This window comes from Rhea pennata, chromosome 7 (genome assembly GCF_028389875.1).
Source record: "Rhea pennata isolate bPtePen1 chromosome 7, bPtePen1.pri, whole genome shotgun sequence".
NCBI classification, from domain to species: Eukaryota; Metazoa; Chordata; class Aves; order Rheiformes; family Rheidae; genus Rhea; species Rhea pennata.
The window spans coordinates 32,866,314-32,877,043 of NC_084669.1; the positions used below are offsets into that span (position 1 = coordinate 32,866,314).

Here is a 10,730-nt window from a genome sequence, read left to right on the forward strand (position 1 = left end):
CACAGACTAAAGGAAAGTCTCAGTGTGGGCTTTGCTTTTTTCCCTCCTGCTACTAGCAATGTTGGGCCTCATTTTAAAATGAATGTAAAAAGCCCTTCTCTATTCTGCTTTTAATACTAATTTAATTATCCCCCAGTGGTACAGCTTTTAAATTGAACTTTTTGTTTAAATATTAAAGTAATGTTATAGCTTATACCCAAACCCTGGATTTTAAACCTAAATATATGAAAAAAACTATACACACAAATCTGCACTGTCATGTATGTAGAAAACGTCTGGGCCCACAGAGCAGCAATTTGGTCCAGATCACAGTGCAAGGCTGGAGTCCCAAGACTTCAGCAAACATGAATATTTATGTACCATTAAATCAATATAAGACCTCTTTTTTAAAATAAAATTATATCTATATATGTATGCATGTATGTATACACAGTCTCCTGCAGTGGCGCCAGTGCAGATGCTGCAGAGCAGTTCTGCCACACAAGAAAGGGGAAGTGAAACAGTGAGGGAAAAGCCCCGCTTAAGCTGACAAGTTCAGCTGGACCATCCAACCCCATTAGATTGCAAAGAGTACATGTAAAAGGCACTGAAAAGCAGGTATTTCAGTTATCATACTTGACGATAATATGAATAACGTCCTCATGGGGTTTAATTTATTTAGTCGGGAGGGTCAACGTCTTCCTCACGTTATAGCAGCTTTGCACCAGTATAGCAGTATGGTTTTTCATTCTTCCGTCTTGAGTGTCCCTCGTTATTTGTGCTGTGTTTAATGCTAGCTGAGCCTCGGTCCACGTACTCTTCCTTTGCATCCTTGCACTGCCAATGAACAAAGTTGACATAGCTGTCTGTCAAGCTGGCAGCTTCCTGCAGCCATCTCTGCTATTAATGTTTCTCAAATATATTTCAAGATGGTAAAATTTTCAGGTCACCAGGTACAGCAAAATGGAGGAAGCGTTTCTTCTGAACCGCCTAACTAATCATACAGTAAATTCTAGGGAATATTGATTTTCCTAAGCTAAGCGCCCCCAGAACATATTTCTTGTCCAGTTTAATTCCTATCTGGGTCTTAGAGCAGGAGACAAGCTGTTTGTTACCTTGGATATGGATTCTGGAAAACCAATGTTCTGGGCAAAACGAGAAAGTAAGCTAACTGGAAATAACATCACCGTGGAAACAGATTTAACAGCATTCCTTCCGCTTTATTCAGCACTAGGTTACAGCGGATCTGGCTGCTGCGCGTTTCGGATTCGCGTTGCTCCGGCTTCCCCAGGCGAGGCTTTCCCGCAGCGCCGGCGCTGCCCCCCGGCAGGGCACCCTGCGGGCTGCCCGTTCCGGCGTCCGCGACCGCCTGCCCCCTAAGCGGGCCCGACGGCACAGCGTCCGCGTTGCTTTCAGCTGCTTGACTCCCTTGAAGGGGCATCTGTAAAGCTTCAAAAGAGTAACAGTTCACTCAGCATTAAGAAAAAATATTAGTGCCCTGATAAATTATGCCAGTGTTGAGCTCATACGTAGTGCAATCTGCGTGTTTGAGCGAGTTCGAAAAAACCATACTTTTGCTGAGGCAAAGTTGTTGATTTTAAATAGTGCTTTTTTACTACTATTTCAAAAAAAAGAAAAAGACCCGAAGAAGCATACCGGTTTTCAGCTTCCTCTAGAAGTGATGCGAGTGAGCAAAGTGCCAAGCACCGTATCGGTTCATGCACAAACTGCCATTACTGCACTGAGGGGCACCACGAGCTCCACCATACCGCTAAATTACTCCTTTTGGTTGTTCAGATGCAAGAATTTGAGTAAAATATGCGAGAGAGAAGACTTGTTCGAGCAGAGCCTGCAAACAGCACCGGTTGGCGGTGGAAAACCCTTTCCCTCCCCCAGCGCGTGAGGGTGCAGCAGGCCGAGGGCGGGTGGCCGGGTCCTCCTCGCCGTTCCTGCTGTAGGTGCTGCGTTTGCTGAGCCCCCTCTGCTCTCTGCGTCCGGGCGGGCTGCTTCGCACCTGAGAGCGCTCCGGAAGAGCCTGCACCGAGCCTCTCCGGAAGAGAGAGGGCAAAAGGTCTTCATCGCATCAATCTCCCGCCTGAGTACTTGGCGGAGTTGGAAGCATTTTCCTCGTCCAGATCTGATAACGCACAGGGACTAGAAAGAGGGAGAAAAAATCCTTTCCAAAATAGTTGCTTTATGTTCAGCATCATTTTCTGAGGTGTGGAAAGCGATCTGCTTTTCCTGGAATACATCTTACATACAGTAAAGGGAATTCTGCTGCTGGCTGCTGTAAGCAGATTGCGATGAAATTAGGTTTATAATCAGATAGCTGAGGCCGGTGTTGCAGAGCATGCCGCGGCTTCCGCAAGCAGCTTGAATAATACAAGCATTTAAATCCGGCAGAAGATCGAACCGCAGCCGGTCTGGGGGGTTTCCCCCGGCAAGAGCAGAGTTACTGCAGCGGGCTCACGGAGAGGCCGGGCTTCACGCCGTCCTGCCGAGCCCAGAGCGAACGCAAAGCCTCGTTCAAAGGCCCTGATACTGACAGAGCACTTCAGCGAAGCCCCGCTACGCGGCCTGTTAATTCAGGCCTCTGTACTCCTGTAAAACTGCTTTAAATTAAGGTATATTAATGCATGTCTCATTTTAGATATGCCCCAGGCTCGCTGCTGGCCTCTCCCCGCTGCACCTCGGCGCTTCCTGGCGCCCTGCGGTTCGAAGCCGTGCCGAGACGGCGCCCGGCTCATCCCCGCCGCCGCCCGGGACGGCCCGAGAGGGAGGCGGGGGCGGCCGAGCGGGAGTGACGCCCGGCGCCCGTGACGCTCGCCTCGGAGACGGCGCCCTGCTTCTCCCCGAAGCCTCCGAGTCGCTTCGGAAACAGCACCCGCGCGCCTGAGTGCAAGGCCACCCGCCTGCCCCGGGTCAATGGATTAAAAAGGGAGAGAGCGCGCTACCCTAATTAGCACCCTCAAAACCCCAGCGTATGCTTCGCACATCAGCAAAACGTCAACCAAACCAATTAAAAAGCACAAATACTATAAGCACAATTAGCAAAACCCTCTTTGAAGACTTAAGGTGTTCAGGAGTAGCAGTCGTAAACATACCTGTAAGGGTGGAGGGGAGAGTTGGTCCAAAAAAGGGCTGTTAAAGCCTCCATAGCACCAGCGGAGGTCTTCACATCCAGGAGCAGCAATAAAAAGGCAGGAATTTCTTAGCAGAAACTATCATTACAGGAGGTAATGGGCAATTAGAAACAGTATTTCACAAACTCACATCAACAGTAGAAATATTTGTATAAAATACAGTGGTAGTCATGATGATGGCTTAGAATAGGTATGTTCAGAGATTTAATAAAATCCTTAAAGTAATTCCAGAGGTCCATTAATCAGCTGGAAGAACTTCTATAACAATACAATTTCATTAAAATATTCAGTAGTTAGAGACCGAGAAGATATAAGACTAATGGAAGCTAATTAACCCCAGGAACATTCCTGTACAGTACTCAGAGTACCTGACTGAAACAGGGGGAAAAAAGGAAAGCAAGCTGAAGCAGTACTAAAAGAGTGTGATCTGTGTACAGGAGAACAGTCCGCTGAGAAGGCCGCTGGTAGATGTAGAGACTTGCCGCTGTGGAAGCAGGGTTACAGGGGAAAAGCTTACGATCTGAAAAACATTTGTATGAACAGAAAGAAACCCTGTTCACCAATATAACGGGTTAAGCTGTCTATTGATGCAGAATGAGACATGTTTTCTAAGAAACAATTCAGACTAAAATAACCAAATATGCCGCTTTTTCTTCCAACCGACAATTATTTAATCAGAAACCTGCATTAGGAAAGAAATCTCTCTGGAGGACGGACTCTACAATTATGAAAATTTGCCACGCGGGAGCAATCCAGCAGCTAATGCATCTTCTGCTCTTGGGCTTTTCCTTTGTGTCCTTCCTTTCCCAGGAAGTTTTGTCAGATTCGTAACAGGTTTGTTCTGTTGTTCTGGCTGTGCCGTAACGATACGCAACGCCTGGACGCCGTCCAAGGAAGCCGGTGAACAGCGGGCGCTCTGCGTTGCTGTTTTATAGACCAACTGGCTCTCAATAATTGAACATTAGCGTGATGGGAAAAGTACCAATAAAACTTTTATTATAAATCTTCGCCTTCCTCCAGGATTTAGGGTCAAATAAATAGAGCCATGCATGATTAGCAGCCTGTTTTTAGCATCAGCAGTTATGAGAAACGTGGCACATACATCGAGTTTCCTTGAGCAACTAATTTTTTCTGTCCTTTGCTAACCCTTTTCTCATGCATTTTTTATGTAAAGCACTTGGACTCTGTAGCAGGCTGGACCCAAGTTTCCCATCTGCCTCTTCTCTACTCCTGCGTCCATGTCACTGCTGTGGGACGAGCAGAAAACCGCCGCGCTTTCCCCCAAATCCAACCAAACGGGGCCTGGCGCCCTTCCCTCGTGGTGCCTGCTGCAGGCAAAAGCCTGCATTAAACAGTCCTCCAGGAAATTAGCATTAATTAGTGGGGTGCTGCAATCCCGCAAGCGAAAGCCATTTATCCTGCTAATGTCATCTCAGCACTGCAGGAGCTCTAGGAATTTCTGACGTTACAGCTGTTACTGGCCACAAATAAGACGCGTTTGACGCTCCTTGAACAACGGGAGGAGCTCGGCCAAATTCTTTGCAGCGTCGCTAGCAGGTAGTACCGAAGCAGAAGTCAAAGGCTAAGAAGAATGCAGCAGTCAGCAATTTGAACAGATGCAATAAAATCCCATGACTTACAATTTTGCCTGTACGGAGCACGTTCTCGTTGGAGAAAATAGGAAAAAAGACAAAAGCACGTATTAAGGGTAAAGCTCTCGCTCTGGGGCTGTCTGCAGCATTTGCTCTTACAGGAAGGATTTCTGTTTTCTTTTAAAAGAATAGCTGCCACCTTGTTTTTTCCTAAACGTCCTGAACTAGTGCTTGAATCAAAGCATTCAAACTAAAGCAACACCTAGAAAACCCTATGTTTGTGCAACATTTAGCAGGCAGCTTTGAGCTCTGGAAATCTAGCTGTACAGTTGCCGTTTCGACATCGACTCCGTCCCCGTTGGGGCCGCAAGCAGCCGCGAGGCCGGGGCACCTGGCGGGAGCCGCCGGAGGGATGCGCGGCGGCCGGGGCCGGCACCTCGCCTCGCCTCTCCCTGCTGCCGCCACCGGTGCCGGCTCCTCGCGCCTTCTCGCGGCTGGTCACCGCCGCTGCCGACCGCCAAACCCGCGGCCTAACGCTGACCGCTGGCAGCTGCCGGCGCGTGCTGAAAGCATCCTCCCTCGCGTGCGCGATGCCAGGGCAGGAGGCGTCTGCTTGGCGAGGTCCCGGAGTCGCTGCTCGTCTTGGCTCGGCCCTCCAAACGCTCCGGCAGGGACGGGAGCTGCCAGCTTTGCGCCGCAGTATCCTCAGGAGGGAAAAGGTGCGCTGCAGCGCCGCTTCCGAGGAGCCTCCTCCGTCGCGGGGAGGTGGCCTTTCCTTAGCTTTGCGGCGGGGGCGACGGCTGCTGCGGGGAAAGCCGGCCGAGGGGCGGCCGCCCGCCCGCACGGGGAAGCCGAGGAGGCGGCTCACGCGAAAGGGACGGAGAGGAAAAGGAGCAAGAAGCCAGCGGTAATTACTGGCTGATGTGCTGAAGACACAGTTACATCGGGTACAATAACACTGCAAAATACACGTTACCCCAGAGTTTTAACACAATTTATTTTATGCTTAAATAATCAACTAGATCATCCAGTGTTTGTTGTTTTCATACATATGTAATTAGAGCTATTATCAATGAATGCTGTTTCCATATGAATATAATCGACAAATTAAAGGATTTCACCAAAACCCAAATAAAAATGCCCTTTAAAACACAGCAGCCTTAACAACCTAATATTACACTGCTAGGATGATTACAGATGATTGGCTTACTGAAAGATTCTACATCTTATAGCCAGTACACAATACAGTAATAATTTTACAGCGTGCTGCCAGTCTATTAGCTAATAATTTCTCTTCAGTTCATTTAAAAAGATCCCAAACCTGTGCTCATTAGAGCACCAACCCACTTCTAAAGCTGCAAGCATTACCCCTGTTATAAAGCGAGAACAGATAGCACCCCCCTCCCCATAATGCAACTACTGTATATGTTATGGGTTTTAGGTCATTTCATTGAAAAATTGGCAACAGCAACAAATATTAGATGAAGGGCTTTGTGTTTACAGATAAAATCTTATTTTCTCATGTTGCAGTATAGTGTTTGCAAAACTGGAAAAGATTTAATCAAAATAAGGTGAAACACATGCATCAAAATATTAGTACTCTGAAGAAAAATTTTCACAGAACTACAGAATTCCTCATTTTGGGAATCATTTAAATTTGCAGCAGATTTTAAAGATTTTTTTAAAATCAAGCTAGCATTTTTGCATATACAAACATTATAATTGCTAATATACAAGAATCTGTGAAGATACACCCAGAATATCCCGGTAGGTGTAGCCATCTGAGACACCTAGCTTGCTCAACGCATTTGCAATACTCTTTGTGATCAAGAAGGCAGTGCCTTATCAACATTTATTCTATTTTGTTAGAATTTATACAGTGTTATTTATTTACAGCAAAACTATTGATGTTTAAAAAAGAAACAAATAGTGTTTTATACCCTGACAGTTTGGGTCCAAGAAAAATAAGGCGAGCTGTTGTGGATTTTAGTAATTTTAGTGTCTTTCCATAGTTTAACCATTTCATCTTCTTAAATCCCCTCTGGCCACAGGAATTTATTTCTTTTGTGATGACATCAAACTGCTTGAAATAAGCTGTTAACAGCATGGCATCTGGTATATACACTGCATTGTTAATTGCACACTCTCCAATCCTGTGAATGAAAGTGAATTTCCATGCTCTGTAAATTGGCTCATGCTAAATTAATTTTTTTGTTTTTTTTTTTTTTTGTTTTGTTTTGTTTTTGCATAAAAACCATGCGGTTAATGTGTGGAAGCAGCAAACACACGCACACTTTTATAGGTGAATGCTTAATTCCTGTTGATTTTTCTTCTGTGAGTGTCCTTCTAGCATACTGGCAGTTAAAGCGCACAGTTCTATGGAAAGAAAAGAGAACGTGGGATTATTTTTGAGCATCTCACCGGGATCAATTTCATGCCTTTTCCTTACTAAACAAAACGTTCTAATTGGTATTATGGAATTCCATAATAGGATAAATCCTACAATTTCTAGGTATGTAATGAAATTAGTTGAGCTCCCAGCACGAAGGCAAAATGCAACTGCAGACGCTCACGTTGCTCGCAAATTGATTTACCGAGATGTTTGCCACACGCTGCATTTCATCATCGCAGACAGACTAACAGCTCTGCGCAAACGACTGCGAGAAACGCGGGCTCGCTCACGAGGGCAGGAGCAGCGTTATCTGCAGGGCGCCAGCGCCGCTCTTCTGCTCGTCAGCCGCAGCGGGCCCCGCACCGGGGCGCGCGCCCCAGCCCAGGCGCCTTCCCGGGAGGGCTCGCGCTGCCCTTCGGCGGCAGAACCGCGCGCCCTGGCCCGCACCGACGGCCGCAGCTCGACCCTCGCCGCTAACAGCCGCCGACTCGCGAGGCAGCTGCCACGCCGGCCCCCGTGGCACCGGGCAGAAACACGTCTTCTGGCCCTGCAGGACTGATTGCAAAAATTCCCAACTTTTCTTTTAATCCATATTTCGCAATGGGTTTATTTGCAATGCAGTTTTTTTTGCAGCAAAATCTAGGAAAATGTATGTTTTTTTCAAAGGTTCAAAATGTAAAAGCAACACCTCTGCCTCACAACAGGACTTTTTGCCTTTTGTGTCCTCATTGGGCTCTCAGTTATTTAGCACACATTTGGTCGCAACCTCCTGCGATACCAGCGTGGGAGCACAACGATTTGTCCTGGGGGCAACGCTCTCCCCGAGCACAGGCTCGTCGGGGAGAGACGCTGCACTTCCCAGGGGCTCTGGCGGGGAACTGTGGGAGAAGCGTCCGCAGTCGCCGGAGCAGATCCGGGCTGGAGGAACCTGACCCAGAATCCCGAAGGTCAGAATACGTTTTGGACATTAGCCTGGGCTGCTTTACTAATACCAGGGTGTTTTAAGCGTGTGCCCTCGCCCCGTTCCCGCCCCGCGTGGCACTGCGCTGGCTGGCCAGCAGGCTCCTCATCGGCACTGGGGCAGACCCCCCAGGCACGGCCTCCCCGCAGACCGACAGCCGCCAGGCCGAGCTCAGCTCCACTTTTAGCATTCAGCCAGTGCAGCGAGAGGCGGGAAAGGCGAACTCCAAACCCCGAAGAGAAATGCAGGAGCCGACAGGGGGTACAACTTCACGTTGCTGTTCCTCCACTTTGGCGTGCTTTCCTCCAGCCCCACTTAGCTCCGCGGAGGAGGAAGACCTGCCCCTCCGGGAGGGACCTGGCTTCTCCTCCACCCCGGAGCACCATCGGATTCGTGTTACAGGTCCTGTTTATTCTGCTCTTTAACCCTCCAGTCAACGCTATGCCAGACTGTATAGGAAAGGATAAAACACAGACTTCACTTCTGAACTCCTCCTCTGCCAGCTTCACAAAACCCAGACGAAACCCACCAAAGCTAAGAAAAAGCCTGAGGAAAGAAAGACGCAGAGACACTGCGCGTACAGACTTGAAGACATGGCCGACCGACCGGGCGGCACGGGCAGCTGCAGACCGGCTCCTCCTGCGCTTACCATCACGTTTGCTCGGTGACTGCAGCCACGGACCTGGACTGCGCAGCGCCCCGGCACGCCGGGACAGAGGAGCTGCTGGGGGTGCAGGCTCTGCACATTTGGTTTTACTTTGGAAGCCCTTATACCATCAGCTGCTGTTCTGTTACTGTTGTTAAGGTTGCATCAATAAAACTCACAGGAAACATTTGGTAAGGATTATTTGTTGGCAAATATTTAGACACTTCACTGGACTTTACAAGGACATTGACTTGCATAAGAGTCCTCAAATCACGTGCCCAGCTGTGGAAGAAGTCCTTCACTCCCAATCATTTACGTGTAGGCAATTCCTCCACTACTCAGGTTTTATTTAAATGTCGTGGATTTCAAACCCTATGCTCCACCAAACTCCTGAAACCTTGCACTCACCTCAGTTTTGCTTCGCTTTGTTTCAAGAAGAAAAATTCTCTTTCTACACATGAACTCAAGGTCGTTTTTACCTTACAGGATCAAGGCCATTTGCTCAGCTCTGTGGCTGAAGAGGGACGCGAAGGACCGAGGAGGCAAGCCGCTGCCTGGCCTCCAGCTAACCGCGTGCTGCTCGCTGCTGTGCTGCCGACAGCCTTAAGCAATGGAAGAAAATGGCTCAGACTGACCGTTCGGCGTTCGGCTTTCATGAATAACTTTTCTTCTCCACGTGTCTGACTTCCTTCTTTGTCTTAACCTTATAACCTTCTCCCTGCTTCAAAGGAAAAGTATAAATGTTAACGCAGCCAGCAGACAGGGTTCACAATTATAAACCTGCTTCCAAAACAGGCTCCACATTTCGCTGTAAGAGGATAAGTAAAAAGCAGTTAAATCACTTCAGCACTTCAGCTCAAAGGTACACACCACCCAAGTATCCACTCTGCCGAGCGGCAAAAGCACAGGCCTGAAATATCATCGTCAAGGCCCAAAATGTGTTCGTCAAGGCCCGAATACCATTGTGCAGCAGACAGCCGAGGTCTGCAACTCTGAACCCAGTGGGGAGCGCTCGGGGAGCCCCGTCGCTGCCAGCGCGGTCCCCGTCCCCCGGGGAAGTGGCCGGGCCAGGATCGTGATCTTTCATGATGCCTGTGCTTTAAAGTGAGCAGGTTAGTAAAGGAATAAAGGCAAAGGGAAGAAAGCCAGCGAGAAACTTCACCAAAGCACAGCAGAAGGAAAACCAACGAAAGCGCCAAGCGGTGCAGATTTCAGCGTCTTTTAGAACACCAAACCCCAAAATGCAGTTTGTCTACACTCATTAAAAATAGCTCAATAACCATCTAAAAATAAATACTCCTGCAACCACGAGCCTCATTCACATCAGAGAAGGGACATCTGTTTATGTGGGGTTATCAGCAGCATTTACCCCTCGGGTGATCTGTATTGATGCATTTGTAACTATTTGTAGTTTTTATGTAATCTAATCTGTCAGAGTAAATTGCAAATATTTCCCCTACACTGGGCAGCATTTTTTTCCATGATAAAGAAGAAAGAAAGGGGACAGTTTGTTTCAACTCTCTTCTATTTTTGTCATCTCCCTCCTCCCCCCTTTTTATTTTACTACCGGCAGAAAAGGAGTTTGCTACATTTGTTTGTTTCCAAGTCCTAAATTCTGTTTTTCCTCAGGCAAAAATTCTGTGAGCCCCAAGGACAGCCTTACGGGCGTGAAGAGGCGCTGGGGCGCCGCGCGGCCGGTCCCTCGCTTGCGCCGGTGCTGACGCCGGGCGCAGCCCAGCCCTGCAGAAGGGAGGGCTCCTGCCACGGACAAAACCCCATCCCGGCGTCCCGTTGCGCAGATGCCGCTAGCGAGATGCTCCCGCCTCACCCCAAGCCCTTCGTCACCAGCAAGGGAGCGTTGGGGCAAAGGCAGGCTCAGCCCGGGCCGCCTCGCAGCATGCCCCGCGGGGGACCGCGCGCGAGGGACAGGCCCGCCCCGCCGCCCAAGCGCCTACGCGGTCCGCAGCGGCGAGCGCGGCGCCCTGGCGGGGCTGCAGCCCGCCACCCCGCGCAGCCG

General features: G+C 48.9%; 1 protein-coding gene across 1 annotated transcript in view; it reads right to left on the reverse strand.

The window, feature by feature from the left end:
• Nucleotides 1-1,178: 1,178 nt before the first annotated feature.
• Nucleotides 1,179-10,730, reverse strand: part of ANK3 (ankyrin 3) — a 204,877-nt gene continuing 195,325 nt past the window's right edge. The window contains exons 43-44 of the mRNA XM_062580702.1: nt 9,349-9,434; nt 1,179-7,090 (exon numbers count right to left, since the gene is read on the reverse strand). Coding sequence (XP_062436686.1) covers nt 9,366-9,434 — 69 coding nt within the window. The 3' untranslated portion in view covers nt 1,179-7,090; nt 9,349-9,365. The remainder of the gene's footprint in view (nt 7,091-9,348; nt 9,435-10,730) is intronic.